Source organism: Capsicum annuum, chromosome 12 (genome assembly GCF_002878395.1).
Source record: "Capsicum annuum cultivar UCD-10X-F1 chromosome 12, UCD10Xv1.1, whole genome shotgun sequence".
Lineage (NCBI taxonomy): Eukaryota > Viridiplantae > Streptophyta > Magnoliopsida > Solanales > Solanaceae > Capsicum > Capsicum annuum.
The window spans coordinates 870,316-889,054 of NC_061122.1; the positions used below are offsets into that span (position 1 = coordinate 870,316).

The 18,739-nt window shown below is 32.2% G+C and overlaps 4 protein-coding genes and 1 long non-coding RNA gene across 5 annotated transcripts in view; 3 read left to right on the plus strand and 2 right to left on the minus strand.

Annotated features, from left to right (window-relative positions):
* Nucleotides 1-5: 5 nt before the first annotated feature.
* LOC107850884 (2-oxoisovalerate dehydrogenase subunit alpha 2, mitochondrial) lies at nt 6-1,782 on the minus strand (the record flags this gene model as incomplete). Its single annotated transcript, XM_047401038.1, has 4 exons — nt 1,398-1,782; nt 459-593; nt 178-360; nt 6-29 (listed from the first exon to the last, which is right to left on the minus strand). Coding segments are annotated over exons 1-4 (576 nt in total), but the record flags the coding sequence as incomplete, so codon positions are not given.
* A 1,870-nt stretch (nt 1,783-3,652) lies between these two features.
* LOC107849709 (NAC domain-containing protein 104) lies at nt 3,653-5,672 on the minus strand. The gene is made up of 3 exons (XM_016694268.2): nt 5,371-5,672; nt 4,334-4,605; nt 3,653-4,062 (listed from the first exon to the last, which is right to left on the minus strand). Exons 1-3 carry the CDS (start codon nt 5,528-5,530, stop codon nt 3,901-3,903), a joined length of 594 nt encoding a protein of 197 aa, XP_016549754.2. The 5' UTR covers nt 5,531-5,672; the 3' UTR covers nt 3,653-3,900.
* A 4,617-nt stretch (nt 5,673-10,289) lies between these two features.
* Nucleotides 10,290-11,203, plus strand: LOC124889254. The gene is made up of 2 exons (XR_007048035.1): nt 10,290-10,568; nt 10,990-11,203. It is a non-coding gene; the product is annotated as an uncharacterized LOC124889254 (long non-coding RNA).
* An 862-nt stretch (nt 11,204-12,065) lies between these two features.
* Nucleotides 12,066-14,211, plus strand: LOC107851616 (ABC transporter G family member 5). The gene has a single exon (XM_016696698.2). It carries the CDS (start codon nt 12,223-12,225, stop codon nt 14,122-14,124), a length of 1,902 nt encoding a protein of 633 aa, XP_016552184.2. The 5' UTR covers nt 12,066-12,222; the 3' UTR covers nt 14,125-14,211.
* A 1,462-nt stretch (nt 14,212-15,673) lies between these two features.
* Nucleotides 15,674-18,739, plus strand: part of LOC107851564 (uncharacterized protein At1g10890) — a 7,466-nt gene continuing 4,400 nt past the window's right edge. Inside the window, exons 1-2 of the mRNA XM_016696630.2 lie at nt 15,674-16,155; nt 18,165-18,383. Of these exons, the coding sequence (XP_016552116.2) occupies nt 15,944-16,155; nt 18,165-18,383 (431 nt within the window). The 5' untranslated portion in view covers nt 15,674-15,943. The remainder of the gene's footprint in view (nt 16,156-18,164; nt 18,384-18,739) is intronic.

Here is an 18,739-nt window from a genome sequence, read left to right on the forward strand (position 1 = left end):
CTCCATAATAGAACTCCGGGCTCCCTATACTGCAACGACAAACAAGAAACATGTTTTGCATTACTTGGCAAATCGTCGGACAAGTGAAGTTCTGGAGAATTTGCTCATATCTTGACTAATTCGCTAAGCAAAATGTGACTTTTGCAGATTAGAAGCGAGTTTATGTGCACGACTAACCTGTGGAAAGATGAAATCGTCCGTCTTAAGTGCAGCAGCTGATGCAATGTTGATAGCTTCTTCTCCAAGTGTAGTAACATAGAAAGATATTCGTCCTTGTCGTTGTGCTTCATAAAAGATAGTATCCATTGTTTGAAGTGTCACCATATCAGTATAGATTTTCAATGCAACTTCCTTTTCAATCTGACCAACATAAATGCCCAATGAACAGATATAAAAATTCATCTTGATGCAGAGTTTAAGACAAAGCATCAACAGCTAAATGTATCTATTTAGATTACCTGTGTGAAGTCATTATTGATTGGGTAACCATCGTCATCAAGTACCCGGTAGCAGTGTACTCTCTCCTCCGTTGTTTCAGGAATGAAGTTCAAATTTGACGTGAATTTTACCTCACCTCCAGGGAAATTGAGGACCTAACATCAACGAGGAAAGTGTATGATCACAATGCTACGTATAACTTGTTAACAACTATAGAGGACTCATATACATGTGTGATTTAGTTCCTCCAAAAACATGATGCCTTAGGTTCAAATACTAAACAAAAGGGCAGTCCGATGCGCTAACTTGAACCCGATCACATGACATGCACCAACTTATACTAGCGGAGGCAAAAACATTAGGTGGATTTTTCCCCATCCATTCAAGCCTAATACTTGCACCAGTAGGAGATAGTAGGTCCCTCATAAAATTAGTCAAATTACGTACAAATTGCCCTAGACACCATGCTTTTATTTTATTAAAAAGGAGCTAAATGTGACGGGACACACTTCTTAATCTTATATATTTCTTAAAATGGGTACTCTATACTTCATCATTCAGATAGAGACTTGTACTAAACACTTTTTTTTTTTTTTTCATTTTCTTGAGGTTAGGTGCAACAGTTATCCAAAAAAACTATTTTCAGATGAAATATTAATTCCAAAACAGTCAGACAATACAGCTAGAATAACCATAACAAACATTATACTGTTACTAATTACTATTACTAGTAGAGATAAAAGATCCCAGCTAAGGTACCTTCAAGCTAATGACAAAAATGTAATTAACTAAAAGAAAATATGTTTTCTCTATGATGAACAAAATTTCATTAGTGGTCTAACCATCACTTATTATACTCCTTTCGTTACTTTTTTTACTCACCAAAAGAATTACAAGTTATTAGCATTGTTTTTAAAGTTACCAAAAAAAAAGTGTTAGAGCATAGAAAGCATATATACCTGGGAATGATGATCAATAATGTTGTGCATGGGATTCAACTGTGTTTGAGCTTTAGTTGATTCAAAACGAAAAGAGGCTAAATGAGGATGATTATTTAAACCAAGAATTCCAAATGAGGTTGTTATATTTGGTGATGTTAATGTATGATGATGATGATAAACATATGGTAATAATAATCCAATCTTGGTTTTCAAATTGATCAATTTTCTTGATTTTGACAACAACATAGCCATTGTGCCAAGGCTTTTTGTGTAATAAAGAAAATTAAGAGGCTTTTAATGGAGTGAAGGAAGAGATAAAAATGTCAACAAAGAGCCAAAGAGACTTTTGTGTATGCAAATTGAGTAAAGAGTTGCATAGTTTTGGATTTGGATTATCTTAAAATATAGTAGTATATGATATGATATTTCATCATATGACAAAATTATTATTCAACTTATTGCAATTTGCACCCTTTGAAGTTTGAAAGAAACTACACTTTCCCTCCTCAACTAATTCTTATAGTCATATTTAACCTCGTTTAATCTTGAGCTCAGGATCGGAGCTACAACTCTGCTTACTAGTTTAGTAGAATCGTATAGATTTACCTCTACTTTGGGAGGAGTAAATAGATATTCTTTTTTTTTTTGTTTCAATTGTTTATCTTATTTTATTTTTTTAGTTTGTTTTAAAAAGATGTTTCTTTTCTGTTTTGATAATTTATTAATTTTAACTTTCTACGAGATTTGTCAATTAAACTAGATTCTTACATAAATTTTGGATAAAAAGAATATTTTGAGTTTGAATCATATGTAATAACATTAGAAGAGATAATTTCTTGTTGTAATTTTATCGCAACAATTCGTTGTATTGGTGAATTGTGACATATAATACTTGAAAGGTGAAGTACTTAAAAAAAATTGTAGTACGTATTAGTCTTAGAATAATTAATGAATTTAAGGTCTTTACACTGAAATAATCATATGATTAGGCTATGTTTATGTTGAAGTAATCTTAAAGGAGTTAAGTATCAATGTAAAAATATTACAAGGGGGATAAATGAAATTTAAAGTGATTAATAATAAAATAATCCAATTCCATATGGCTAAGAAGTAGATCGTGGCAATTACTAGTTTACTACGATTCTCCCATCATCCTAAATATTTGTAGTCAAATGGCCACTAAAAGGACAAATTTTATTATTATTTTTATATGCTACTATTCATATATGATTTTAATAAGAGGAATAGAGTAATTTTTTTTTTAATATTATCTATGTAATATAACTTCTTGTTACAAGTTAGACAATTTGAAGCATCTAGGCTTCCGCTATGCAAGGTTTAGAAAAGGATCAAACTGCAAGAGTTTAACAATTACTTTTCGTTATTACAAAAATCTATTTTTCACAACTTAAATACGTGATATCTTAATCACATGACAGTAAATTTATTAATTATTTAAATTGCTAATGGAAAGAAAAAAAAAACAAGTAAGAAATAGAGTAAAAATAAATAAGGAAAAAATACAGGAAAGAACAACATCTGTATTAAGAAATTACTAGATAATAATCAATTAATATGCTTACACTGTCAATTTTTTTTAAAATGAAATCAATAGAAGAACACATTTTGATTTTGAGATTCGTGTACCTGACAGGACATTAATTTTCCTTGTGAGCAATTAATTTTTTGCTAAGATTATGTTTTGGCCAAATTTAAAATTCACAAAATTTGAAGTTAAAAGAGTTCATTCACTATTTTTCCACCAATGCTTGTAATTTATAGTCGTTCATTTTTTTTAACGATCATCTAATATTGATAATTTATCAGTTCGATTAATTTAAATTGATGATGTAAAAAGAGAGAATGCTTTTAACAGCATAAATAAACTAATTGTAATCGTTCCTCGTAAAACATTAATGAATTGTCATTATTTTTCACATATGGTACTCCCTCCGTCCCATTTTACTTGTCCCAAATTGGGATGACATAACAATTAATAAAAATAGTAATAAATAACGTGGCTAATTTACCAAAGTACCCCTATTAAATGATGTTTACATTTTAATTTAAAGAAAAAGGTAATTAATGCAAAGGGTAAAACATGAAAAGAAAAGTTTGTCTTATCTTGATAAGTAAAATGGGACATTAACTTAGCCAATTTGAGACGGGTAAAATGAGACGGAGGGAGTATAAGAAAAACATTCAGAATCGATACACGCTATGATATTACATAAACAAACACACAAAAAATGTATTCAAAGTATAATTATATGCAATACAATATATATATATATATATGTTAAACTATTACATTACATAATATTTTATATCTACACATTCACTTTGAAGTATATTTATATGGGAGACTATATATGTGTTGCAACATTACTTAAGATCTATAGTTCATGCACACCATATATACATATGCATATATTGATATTACTTAGCTTCTAATAGATCTTTGTGAGTGGACTTTTTTTCGAACATTGTAGTGCATCGATCTGCATTTTTAAGCATCGAATTAATATGGAAAACTAATTTCATCTTGTTCTTGATCATCATCCAATGATAAAAAGACTTCATCCAAAGCTGATAGCTCAACTTCACCATCATCATCATCATCATCACAATTTATTCCTTCAGCATTGTTCTTTGATTCATGTACTCTACATACAACCCATTCCTGAAAAATATAAATTTAAAAAATAAAATTAAATTGAGATGCAATTGGCCGGTTAAACAAAAAATCAAGCTACTTGTCTATATCTATTGTTCGTACTCTTCAAAAGAATTATTGTCGCACTTGTGACAGATCGACACGCTCCAAGAGGATTTTGAAGAGTCCGAGCGACATACATAGATGGTATAACTTGAATATTTGTTTAGATAATTTGAAAAATAGCTTAGAATTAAATCATATGATATAAGAAGGAATTAGAGTAATATTTACTTACCAATAACTTCTCATTTTTTCTCTTCTTGAAGGAATTAGAGAGATGAAATTCTTCCATAATCCAATTAGTTTGTACTTGTTCAGGAATATTAGTAGTAATATAGTATACAAAGTACTTCTTTGTTCCAATTATTTTTTCTCCACAATTTTTTTTGAGTATAATTGGCTCATTCATATTTAATTCCTTCCAATATCCTTTTTCTGTAGCTCGAATAATATTTTCCTTCACTTGGCTGAAAAAATACCACTGATTTTTGCTCCATAAAGCCCTCTCTAATCATACAAACATATAAAAAAAAAAAGAAAAAAAAGTAAGATATTAAGTCAAATTATACACTCCATTAAATAAAATTTATTGTATATACGAAATTTAAATTCTATGGTACTAAATTAAACAATAAAATCAATAAAAATAGGTTACTTTAAGCTCTACAAATAAATGATTAATTTATTATTTATTAATTTTTTGAAGAATTAACCTAAATAGCTATCCACCCATATATTATTAAACTAAAAATAGCTGTCGATGTATAATATATGCATAATCCATGTATCATATGTGTATAATCAATGAATAACTCATGTATGCCAGCTAAACAACGTATTTGTGTAAAGATCCATTATTTATTTCTAGGTTGGTAAGCTAGCTAGAAGTTGAAAAATGACAGATTGATCATTTACTTAATTTAAAGGTCATATTGATTAAGACTAGCTAGCCAAGGAAAATGTAATTTAATAAAAAATATTTTGTTTTCTTCTTCTTGGGAGATGAGTCTGATTTAAGGTAATTAATTAAGCAATGTAATCCAAGAAGTTAATCATTTTAATCAAGAGCAACACGAAATATTTATAACAACTAATATACTACAACAATAACAATATTCAGTGTACTTTGACACAGTAAGGTCTGACAATGACAGAGTATACACAGTCCGTACCTCTACCTCATAGGTGAGAGGTTTCCGATGGACCTCGGTCGACTTAAGGCAAAAACAATATAGAAACAAGTATGTATATATGATGATGAGACATACATACCATTGAGTTCCCAAGGATGAGAAGAAGAGAAATCAAGATCAGGAATATTATTGAAATTGAAGTGCAAATTCGGAGCTATTTTACTTTTCAAATAATATAAAACAAGCTCTTCATCTGTTGGATCAAAGCTAAATCCTGGAGGAAGATCACCCATCATCATCACTATATATATAAAATAATATAATATATATATGAGCAACTATATATTATATATTTATAGCTTCTTCTTCTTCTTCTTCTGGTTAATAAGCTAAGGTTCTATTTTAATTAGGGTTATAGTTTGGGAGTTGATGGATGATACTATTATATAAGTAAAGAAGAGTTGACGAAGGTTGCCTTTTCCTTTTTATATATGAACAATTAATATTCTAGTAACATATTTTGACCCCACATTACTTCTTGTGTTATTCTTATAGGACTTTATAAAGTATATATTTATTAAAAAAAATTTCACATTTCATTCATGTTCATATTTATCCGTAAGCGCTCTTTAAAAAATAAAATTTTTAATCTTGAGAGTAAGATACAATATCTGCTACGATAAATAAAGATGACATGATGGTGTAAAATTTCTCAAAGTGATGGTTTATATAGCTTAAATTTTTTTGTATGGATACGACGTGTTCCAATTATTTCCTACGAAAAATATTATAATTTCAAATAAGATTTGTAAATTAGGAGTATGAAATTAATTGGTGTTAGTGAGGGTTAATTAGAAATGAAGTGTGTGCGCGCAGGTGATCGATGTAACAAGTTTTAAGTTGTCAAATAGTCTACTCTGCTAATTAATTAATTAATTAATATTATAAGAGAAATTTAGTCATGAAGGTAGTTATATATTTATACTTATTGTCATTGGTGGAAGATCTTTTGAAAATCTTATTAATTTCAATTTGAATACATATATATGGCATGTGCAGTTCCTGATAGATGCTTATAATGGACCATACCTATGAATATACGATCCACACCTTCACCTTCTTTTTTTTCATTTTAACGTACTTTGAAACTCACTGATCTGACTAATTCAAATTTACCTCAATAAAAAATATTTTCTTTAAAGTTAAGGGGTGAATCTCGTCGATCTGTCTCACTATATTCCATGATAATGGTGAATATCATGATCTATACATCTAATTACAAAATTTGGAAATCCACGGATCCCGATGATGGAGCTGTGCAAAGGTTGAGCGCTTCTAAAATTTCTAGAGTATGCATCCACTACTAAAAGAAAAGAAAAAACTGCGTTAAATAAACTAAGCTTTAAATCAAGTGACGCACCATCAAATCTTTTTGTAACATGGACGCCAACGAACAATGTTAAATCAATTTTAAAATATATGTACATAAAATATTCAATTTTATGGAAAAAAAAGACCATGGATGCCCATGCCTTAAAAAATGCATTTAAGTTCGCCCATGCGAAACTAGGCACCAATAAAATTTATCCGAACTTTCTTCATCTTTGTAAAGTTATATGGTATATACAATAATAGCAGATGTATATTATAATACTGAAGCCATTTAATTTTTTAAATGTGTTTACTTTTTCATATTTTGAATCCTTCGATTAAAAAAACAAAAAAAAAAAAGTTAGTTGCTCAACTACTGGTAAAGGTCAAGGGTATACGTGTTGATTGAAAACAAAAAATAGGGGATGGATAAGGTTTCTTGAGAGTTCATAGGGCGGCTGGTAAACTTTACATTTTGCAAAAAGTGGATATATTTGTCACTTTAATTTGAAGTAACTTCACTTACAAATTAAACTTCTTTACTACTATATGTTTCTTTCGTTTAATTATCTTTTAAAACTTAAAAAAGATAGAATTCTAAAGTAACAGATTGATACACTAAAAATTTTGATATATATCCAGGGTTTGAGCGAGGAAGGAGTATCGAATCGCAAGAGTCTATTGTACGTAGAGAGGCTGTTTAATTTTTACTGCTTAAACACATGACATCTTGATTACGTGACATCAACTTTACTAGTTACGCTAACGTACGGTGATTAGCTTAATTAGTGGAATTAATGAAACTAATTAAGTGGATGGTCATGTTGATGATGATGATGAAAATTTGAACAAAAGTAGAAAGGTAGTAGTCCAAACATTTTTACGTGTGCAAACACAAAAATGCACACGTCGTAAAAATGTAGTTTAGAAAAGGAGAGCATGAAATTGAGTTATGATAAGTTCTTTATATCTTTATTTTATTCAATTTTTGAAATAGTCCATGAGTCCTTGTAAGGGGAAACATCAATCATCATGATAATTTTTAAAGTAACAACAACGTCAAAAAAAATATACAAAATTAATCAAATTAATTAATGACCAAATTAAAATCCATATGAAAATTATAATTTATTTCCTAGTTGTTGGAGTAATAAAAATATACAAAAGAGTAGCTACGATCATCGTATCAAAATAATTTTAAGTGCTTGGATGGCTCTAAGGTTGAAGAAGGTCAAATTTCGGTGGATTGTTAAAAGACTTGTCTCGTTATAATTCATGATGGATTATCAGGAGTTTAGTTGAGTGTCAGAAGCGGATCAGGAGGAGGTCTTCATAAATGAACGTGTCATAAAAGTCTTTACTCATTCATGATGGATTATATATCAGGAGTTTAGTTGAGTGTCAGAAGGGAATTACGAGGAGGTCTTTATGGATGAACGTGTCATAAAAAATCTTTACTTGTTCATGATGGATTATCAGGAGTTTATTAGTTTAATGTTAGAAGGGAATTACGAGGAGGTCTTTATGGATGAACGTTTCATAAAAAGTCTTTACTTGTTCATGATGGATTATCAGGAGTTTAGTTAAATATCAGAAGCGGAAACCCTCAAGCATTTTTTGTATATCTTGTAATTATACAAAAAATTTATTAAATATACAAGAATAATAAGTGAAGAACGATCATTAACAAATAACAAAGTTGTTAGTCAAGTCAATAGTTCAAAAGGGACCTGAAGAAGTGCCTCACACGCTTATAACTTAGTTATTCGAAACTCCTTGGAATGACCATTTTTAACTTCTTTGTGTATATTATTTATTTTAGCGAAAATCACAAATTTAAAATTCTGAATCCGCCTCTGATTGAACAGCCTAGCTAGGTGTACAACTTGTTGGATTGGATTGTATGGACGTGCATATTATCAGCATGAAATCACTCACATATCACTTTCACCCTTGACCATGCCTAAATCCAACATTATATTATTTGATCATTTGATGTATAGTATAGTATAGTACTATATATATTATCTTTACCCAACAATAACAAGAATTGATAGCCTTGCATATATGTCTTGTTCTGATTAAAACTCATATAGTGATTGAAGATTAAAGTTTGATGTGTATGTATGTTTGTGTTTCAATTTGGACAGCAAAGCATGCACCTGGATCTTTCACTATTTATTACTATACTACTTTTTTCAACTTTTATTATTTTGGAACAGATTGATGCATGTGAATATATTGTTGTAAAGTAATCTATGAATTACACTTGTCGATCAATGTTTAGGAAGAGCCAAATTCAATATATATATATATATATAAAAGGAATATATTTTACATAGCAAAATTAACTAGTTATTAATAGTGGCGGAGCTAGGATTTTCATTGAGGGGTTCAGAAGTAAACATACGGATTAGTCGAAGGGGTTCAACATCTACTATATATACATATAAATATTTTTAACCATGAAAAAATAATATAATTTTCCGTTGAAGGGGTAACCCCTGATTATAAGGTGGATCCGCCACTGGTTAGTGGTTATTAGTGCGGTTTACTTTGATGGTAGATTATTTTTCACCATAGGAAACTGTAGACTATAGTAATATCGTTCAGATAAAGAAACTACTTTTAATTTTGTTATGATGCGTATTAATTATATTATTAATATTTCTATCACTTGAACAAAAAAAAAAAGACCATAAATCCTATGAAAAAATAGGGTAAAATTAAGACCAACTATTAATCATCTTGAGTTTTTGTACAACCACACACATATATATATATATACACACACACCTTGATTCCTAAATCATTTTTACTTGGATTATTTTTTGGTCATGGATTAATTGCCCTTGTTTGACTGTTTATTTGAGTTGTTTAGTTTGACACAATGTTTATTGTTTTTACTATGATGTTACATGTTTAAATCTAGGCAATATATATATATATATATATAAAAACATTTTGACTTGGATTAATTGCACTTGTTTGAATGTGTTAATTTGAGTTGTTAAGCTTAATTTGACATAATGTATATTGTTTTTAGGCCTAACTCATACGCAACCCCTTAAGTATGCGCTATTTTTCACTTAGACACTTCAAGTGGACATTGTTTCATTTTGACACCTTAAGTGCCTTCAAGTGTGCCACTTTGACAGCTTTTGCTGGCACAGCACATGGTGTGTGTTGCACTATAGGCTAAAAGCGTGATTTTTATATTTTTTTTACCTTCTTCCTTTTCCTTCTTTCTTCTTCCATCAACTCAATGTTCCACCACCATTAATAACCATTGTTAAGCTTCCAACATCAACTTCAAACCTTCTTCTTCTCCGTCCATCAACTCCAACTTCCAACATCACCACCATCAAACAACAAACTAGCACCAAATTTTTGAATTAAAGAAAAAAAATCACATGATGTCAAATATTTAAATCTAGGCAAAATAAATATTAGGTAATTTATTCACATACAAAGTTATCTGATATTTATACTGAGAGGTTGAGAGGTAACAAGCTTGTCGGACGCCACAATTACAGAAAACAGAATGTACAAAGTTTAATTCATTTCCTGACTTTGACCAAGTGGGATTGGACGACTAATAAATCTGATTATATGTGTAGATACACACAACATAATTTAGTTACATTAAATGCAGAATGAACAAACTTGACTTATAAATAACATCATTTTAATTGGGCAATTGCTAATTAATCAAATCAAAAGCCATGGAAAATCTCAAAAGGGCATTTGTATTTGCAATATTTTGTATCATCTTAGCAAATTTTATTGAAGCAAATATTGTTGAAAGTAAACTTTCATGCCATGCCTTATGCAGACTTGCATGTTTAAGTTCTCCTCAACCTGCTGTTTGCAATAGTGAATGTGAGAAAAGATGTAAAATTCATAGTGTTTATGAAGCTATGATTCATAACACTAGTTGTTATGAGCGATGCTCCGTCATCACAGGTATAATTTTAACCTTCTATATGCAGTAGTGTAATTTTTTAGCAGAAGGGATTCAGATGAACTACTATTTAAGAGATTTACGAATTTCTCTTTAGCGAAAACAAATCTGAATAATCGTGAATATCTAAGTCATCACTCATCACGAATTCCCAAGAAACGGATGAATTCCCTTTATCTACAACTTAGATATCCTCAATCCTAGCCGATTTATCACGATGGAAAAAAGATGTACTTTTCAACACCTATAATGATAATATTTACAAGTTATGGGTTTACCAGAATAAGCTGATGGGCTAATTCCAACACCAACCTTCAAGGCTTTTGTTACTAAGCCCAATGATTTTTTTATTTTTATTTTTTATAAAAAAACATGGATCCAAAATTAAAATTTGTTTTTTTTTCAAAAAATTTTTGGTTGCAGATAAAAAGAAACTAGAAGGCTGCTTTGATGATTGTACAACCAAATATTACAAAGTCAAAAGGAGTATTATAAATTAATGCTACTATATATATTTAATTTGCATCATCCAACCAACTTTATGAATACTATGTTATGATTATGAAGAACTATATTTGTTTCTAATGTAATTGACTTTACCTTTTGGTGTTCTAATCTTTTCCAATTTCTTTTTTAACTGTTTAATTCACTCTGTTCGTCGGAGATTTATCAAAAATAACCGCTCTATATATATCATAAAGGTAGATAAGTTCACGTGTATTCTATGCTCTTCAGACCTTACTTATGAAATTACACGAATATATTATTATTATTGTGTTGTAATTGACTTTGTACACAATAGGAAGAATCACGGGTTATATACCAACTTAAGACAAATAAATGCCTCAAATGAGCTTGCAAGTTGCAAGGAGACTAACATTATCTTGGCAAATGTCTATATATTAATGGTTTTACTAATTGGTGTATGATACTCGCATTAGAGACTATTAAATTTAAACTCATACTAGAAAGTCCTACGTTGAAAGTAAAACAATCTCTAATAAAAATGACTCGTCTATATTCGTCGCTCGTGCTCTCTAATGAAAGCCACTTTATATCCATAACTCGAACCCAAGACCTCTATTAAGGAAATTGAGTACTTACTAGTTACTGCTCCCACTAGAATGGTTGTTCGTGATATAAAAAGGGTAGCTCGACCCACAAAAGCTCTTGGTATGCATAGGGTTTGAAGTAGGGCTTCACTGTTTCCACGACTTGAACTCTTGACTTTTCTGATATGTAGAGAGAAGATCATAAGGCTATGAAAGTGAAGAATTATGAATAATATTAATACTACTATACTTCCAAATCCCAATTGAATTGGAATTATATGTTGTCATGCATGCTTACACGTGAACCAATATTCAAAGAAACAACTTCACGTGAAACTATCAAACAAAATTCTCTTGTAAACAAACTAGAGGTCATTATAATTTGACAACTCCCAGCCACTAACTGCCAATAGTACTTGAATCTCATGACCAAAAATATATACCTGTTTCTTGTTTTTAAAATAATAAAACACATACAAATGCATAAATCAACAAGAGTTTATAGTACAAACAAAACTTTGAAAAAAAGAGAGGTGAAAGAAAGTACAAAGAATAACAAAGCAAATTTGTGAGTGTGAGTTAGCTAGTTTGTTTAACTTGTTCAATGAAGAAAAAAGGTTGTGAAGTTGAAGCAACAGGCATCAACTACACAATCTATACACAAAAAAGGCAAACCCCTTTTAATTTTTTTAGCAGAAAACAACACCAGAAGTGTTTGAGAGGAGTTCAAGAGTTGGAAAAGGGAAATAATGATGATGCTAAGGCTATAAGGCATGTGCTTAAGGATGTGAGTTGTAGAGCAAAATCAGGTGAGATTCTAGCTATTGTTGGTCCAAGTGGTGCTGGAAAGTCTAGTTTTTTAGAGGTTTTAGCAGGCAAGATTGAGCCACAAAGTGGATCCATTTTTCTGAACCAAAATCCAGTTGATAAAGCAAGGTTTAAGAAGATTTCAGGCTATGTTAGACAAAAGGACACTCTATTTCCTCTTTTAACAGTTGAAGAAACTCTAAGTTTTAGTGCAAAACTAAGGTTAAAACTTCCTGCTAAAGAGTTGAACGCAAGGGTCAAGTGTTTGATTCAAGAACTTGGCTTAGAACATGTTGCTGGTGCTAGGATTGGTGATGATCGAATTCGAGGGATTTCGGGAGGTGAAAGGAGGAGAGTTTCTATTGGAGTTGAACTGATTCATGACCCTGGTGTCCTGATTCTTGATGAGCCAACTTCAGGTCTTGACAGTACTTCAGCATTGCAGATCATTGACATGCTTAAAACCATGGCTGTTACTCGTGGTCGAACGATAATTCTTAGTATTCATCAGCCATGTTTCAGGATCATGAAGTTGTTCAATTCAATCCTACTTTTAGCTAATGGTACAATCTTGCATCATGGAACCATTGAACACCTTAGTTTAAGGCTTATCCTGATGGGGTTAGAACTTCCCCTCCATGTCAACATCCTGGAATTTGCCATCGAATCGATTGACACAATCCAAAAACATAACCACACATTGCTGCCTCAATCAGCACTCATGATCAAGAATCCAGGTAAGTTCACTCTACAACAACTCTTTCAAGAATCTAGACTGATAAATGAAGAGACTTTGTCTATGTATGTTGGTAATGAATTCCCAAGTGGCTTTGCAAATTCAAGTTTGCAAGAGATTGTGATTCTCACAATCAGGTTTTGGAAAATCATATACAGAACAAAGGAGCTTTTTGGTTGCAAGACACTACAAATGTTGGTATCAGGCCTTGTTTTAGGATCAATATTTTACAATCTTGAAGATGATTTAGTTGGAGCACAAGCAAGAGTTGGCCTATTTGCCTTCATCTTGACATATCTACTGTCAAGCACAACAGAAGGATTGCCAATATTCTTGCAAGAAAGGGAAATACTAATGAAAGAAACTTCTTGTGGGAGTTATAGAGTTTCATCTTATGCCATAGCAAACAGCCTTGTCTACTTGCCATTTCTCCTCATTCTTGCATTGCTTTTCTCAACCCCATTATACTGGATGGTTGGTTTAAACAAACAGTTCATGGCATTCATGCACTTTTTGTTACTCATTTGGCTCATTCTCTACACAGCAAACTCAGTTGTTGTTTGCTGTAGTGCCTTAGTACCAAACTTCATCATTGGTAACTCATTAGTTTGTGCTATGATGGGATCATGTGCATTGTTCTCTGGTTACTTTGTTTCAAAGAATGAGATACCAAACTATTGGATTGTAATGCATTATATATCACTTTTTAAGTACCCTTTTGAAGGGTTCTTGATTAATGAGTTTGCTGGTTCTGATAAGTGCTTGCAGTACTTGTTTGGGATGTGTTTGGCTAGTGGTGAACAAGTACTAAAAGAAGAAGGATATGGTGGTGAAGAAAGTAGGAGGAAGAATTTGCTCATTATGGTTTGCTTTATCTTGCTTTATAGGTTCATTTCTTATGTAATTCTTAGAATTAGATGTTCTGAAAGAGGATTCAAGAACATCCTCATTTCAATTAAATGAATAAATTCTAAGTACCACAAGAAGTCTCTTGTACAAAATACACAAAAATTTGTTTGTTGTAATATTGATATTGTGCATTTTGTTAAAGAGACTTGTATATTAATCCATGTTCTTGAAGTAAATTTGCTCCCTTTCGTCGAAATATTGCACTGCGTATATATAAGAACCTACGCTGAGGTTTATGTATGCGACATTGGTGTGTAGAGACAGATGTCAAGATTTGAAGTTTACGAGTTCCAAACTTGCCACCGAACTCATAAATTAATATTGTAGCTACGCGCCTAGTGTAGAGAAGTTAAACTGAACAATAATGGGAATAATGTGACAAGATGATTCATCAAAATAATTCATGTTTGGTACAATAAATGAAGGGCAAAATATTATAAGATATACTTTTGATTTGATTTGATTTTGATATTTTTGGGTATATATATAAAAGACAAAGGAGCATCACGGACTCACTTTCACAGTTATGCTCATGCAATGTTTTTACATTCCGTACACACTTTTTTTATTCGGTTTTCCATCTGCTGTCCGGTATCAGGGGCGGATCCAAAATTTTCAGTGAGGGATTTCAGTAGTACATATACGGATTAGTCGAAGGGGGTTCAGCCTCTATTATTTATACATAAATTTTTTTTTTACCATGTAAAAATAATATAATTTTCCGACGAAGGGGGTTCGGATGAACCCCCTAAAATACATCCGCTACTGTCCGGTACCCGCATTGGAGCCCGACTAATTTGGATTAGCGCCAAGTAGGGCCCCATTAAGGTGACAACACTCCCAACAGAGTTTTCTCCATGCCCAGGGTCGAACCCTCGACCTCTGGTTAAGGGTGGAGCAGTCCCATCCGCTGCACCACAACCCATGTTGGTCCGTATACACTTTTATTCATTGCCCACAACAAAAAGTCAAAAACTAACATTAAATTAAATCATCATTTGATTTTAAATGATATTTAAGAAAAAAATAAAGATATTTAAAATTTATGGTTTAAAATAATTTTAAATATTTGTGTAGCTATAAATCATTTCATTAAGAGTAAAATGAGAATTTTAAAGTTGATTTATTTCTACTTACAATAAAGTAATATTTTTTTTTGAAACAGACTAAAAAAAAAGGTATGTTCCCTAAAATGGGACGAAGAGAGTATTCTTTATTGTCTCTTTCATATCTGTGACTTATATTCCTTTTTTCTAACATTGTCATTTTGAGGAATACAGTGAAGTGACATGTTCATAGCTGAATGTACATTTTAGTCGCTAAATATAGATATTAGAGATTTGTATATATAAATACAAATTTGCTTCAGAAATTTCTATTTGAGTTTCAAAATTTGATCTGTTTATAAATACGAACTTTTAGATATTTGTATACGAGCTTAAAATTTCACTCTATATGTATACTAGTACAAACATATATGAGCCTCAAAATTAGAGATCTATATATGAACCCCGAGTTTTTTTTTTATATAAACCCCAAAATATAAAAATACAAACCAAGCTGAAACAGGAAAACCCGTAAGTACCACTAGGTCGGGTCATCAATTGAACGTTAAGTAGGATTCGATATTCATTCCATACTCAAATAGAAAGCTGACAGTCTCAATCTAGCGGCGAGCCCCATGGGGTTTTTGTTTTGGTTACAAGAAGTGCTGCTTTGTTCGGAAGAAATGTATATTTAAGCTATTTAATCTAAACCTTAGCTAAAAATGATAATTATTTTAAACATTAGTTACGTTTGATAATTATTCTACTCTGTGTAATTTTTATGGGCCCATGGATATTAGTGAAAAAAGCCCATTAGCTCAGAGAAAATGGGCCAAGTGATGGGCTGGGGCCCAAAAATGCTCCTCCAACCCGTTATTAGCTCGGAAATTGAGCAAAAATTGAGCTATTCCAAAATAATAATGGGCCGGAGCATATCCCGTTCGCCGTCGTATTCCCGCCGGTCACGATCTCCGGTTAATCACCGCCGGAGCAGCCGACGGAGCCGCCGTGACCGAAGCCGGTCACCGTATTCTAGCAGGTATTATTTTGCCTTCCAGCTCATATGCACATACTAATGATTATTTTATGAATTTTCATATTTGTTTGTTGAGAAAGGTTCAATTTTTGGGCTTTATTGCTAAAGTATATGAATTTTGCATATCTGTTTTGTTGAAAAAGGTTCAATATTTGTTATTGAAGTAGCTTTGGATAGAAGTTGAAATTGAATTAATGTATCCAAGGGTGTGTTCTAGTGGCCAATGAGCTGCATTGAGACAAAAACACTAGGGGATTATTTTGTCATTTGTTGTAGCTTTGGTGGACAGAGTTACATGGTACTGTTGATGCTGGTGGGAGGTGATAGGTATCAATTGATATTAGTTGAGTTGGGCACAAGCATTGCCTATGTCATCTGGTGGGGATAGTAAGTGCGTTGAGCATCATGAGGTCTAACATTCAAATTTTAGTATAGAGAAAAACATTAGGTGATTTTTTTTTTCATTTGTTGTGGCTTTGGTGGACAGAGTTTGTGGTAACTATTGCTGGTGGGAAGTGATAGATATTTCGTAGAATTAGTGTAGGTAAGCAAGCTGGCCAGGACACCACGGTTATAAAAAAATAGCTTGGATAGAAGTTGAAATTAAATTAATGCACCCAAGGGCGTGGCCTAGTGGTTAGTGAAGTACGTTGAGCATCATGAGATCTCACGTTCAAATTTTAGTAGAGACAAAAACACTAGTTGATTTTTTCCATTTGTTGTAGCTTTGGTGGACAGAGTTACGTGGTAATTGTTGTTGGTGGGAGGGGATAAGTATCCTGTAGAATTAATCTAGGTAAGCAAGCTGGCCAAGACGCCATGGTTATCGAAAAAAAAATTAAATGAAGATAGTTTAAATAGAAGTTGAAATTAAATTAATGCACCCAAGGGTGTGGCCTAGTGGTTAATGAAGTGTGTTGAGCATCATGAGGTCTCACGTTCAAATTCCAACAGATTTTCATTTGTTGTAGCCTTGGTGTAAGGAGTTACGTGGTTCCCGTTGCTGGTGGAAGTGATACGTATCCCGTGGAATTAGTAGAGTAGTGCGGAAGTTGGCCAGGATACCACGGTTATCCAAGAAAAACTTAAATGAAAATAGTTTGGATAAAAGTTGAAATTGATGTATCTTTCATGTAACAATATTTATCTGTTGGGACTGTCTTGCAGTTTCTTCTACAGATTTTGTCCCTTGTAGTGTGGCAGTTCTTTTTGTTTTCTATTTTTTAGTTTAAATGGTGGAATTTTATCCGCATTGTATTGAAGCCTGAAAAATCTATCTTCATTAATTGTTTGTTTAGAATCTCAATTAGAAATCTCCTAATTGTCATATGTATATACACACCGATGTCTTTACAAGTAACTTTTAGAATTACTAGTACTTTTGGATAGTCTGGTTTGATTGTGGTAGTTGGATAAAGGGGCGGAGAGAGACAGCAGAAGAACGATGATTTGAAGGAAATTGTGTGCGAATAGAAATTAGGAATGCTGGGCTGACGGTGTAAATGTGAGCGTTCTACTTAAATCTGCAGCCTTTTACACAGCAATGACTTGCTGGAAATAGTTTTAAGCAATCACTTCCTTATCTTTCAATATAAGGAAGATAATACATTTACCCAGAGTCATAGCTGGTTTTTTTAATTTGTCAGCAAAACAACTCTCGTCAGCACATAAGAGTTAAGTCCATTTGCAGATAATTCAAATTTCAGTGTCTAAAATCCAAGTCTCATCATTGCCAACTCAATTCCAGTCAGATATTTAAATTTTCACCTGTGAGAAAGCTCAGATTTTGTACCTACAAAAGAAGAATAAAAAACAAAGCTCAAGTTTAATGTATGTTGGAAAGAAATAGAAGAGTCTTTGGTGATGTAGAAGACATGGCATTAACAAGAAGGTCGTGACAGTAAACCACACAGGATAGCTTATATTTTAGTAGTGAATTTTCGTTGAAATTTGTTTTGTCCTTATCATTATCATATATATGCATTTTTTGTGACTGTTGTTTTATTCTGCAGGAGAAAGAGTCGCTCTGGTACCCCTCATCGTCGTCGGAGCCGTTCACCAGCTACTAGGCGCAAAAGAAGCCGGTCCCCGACAACTAGGCGTCACAGGAGACGACGAAGTCACAGTTCCTCAGATTCTCCTAAACCCAAGTCTCGAAGTCCTAGTCTTACATCCACTGAGCGTAAAAGTGCTGCAGAAAAATTGAAGAAAGAAGAAGAAGAAAAGAAAAGGTTTGTTAGACGTGACACCATCATGATGTTCCTTTTTGGCTATAGTCTATGTTCATAAGTTGCTCTCAAGTACTCAACTATAGTGAGTTCTGTAAGTTATTGCTTTCCAGAGGTTTGATCTAGTCTTTAAGTCAAAGAAGTCAACAGTAAGTAAACTATAATCAAATAAATAATATGTGTGTGTACCGCATCAAGAAGCAAACAGTAGCTATTTCTTTTTATGTCGTTGTGCAAGGGTAGTGATATCCATTTTTGTGCTTTTACGAAATTAGTGCTCAACTGCTCATGTTTACATATTTATACGAAAGGTTTTACTGTAGTGTTCAACCACTGTAGACTCTTGGCATGTTGGTTAA

Bases quoted from the DNA above. Each gene is read 5' to 3' on its own strand.
- LOC107849709 (XM_016694268.2), bottom strand. From the start codon at position 5,530: ATGATGATGGGTGATCTTCCTCCAGGATTTAGCTTTGATCCAACAGAT. The intron at 4,606-5,370 runs GTATGTATGTCT...TTGTATGATTAG, and splicing joins TCATCCTTGGGAACTCAATG to AGAGGGCTTTATGGAGCAAA. The intron at 4,063-4,333 runs GTAAGTAAATAT...TATATTTTTCAG, and splicing joins GAAAAAATGAGAAGTTATTG to GAATGGGTTGTATGTAGAGT.
- LOC107851616 (XM_016696698.2), top strand. From the start codon at position 12,223: ATGAAGAAAAAAGGTTGTGAAGTTGAAGCAACAGGCATCAACTACACA.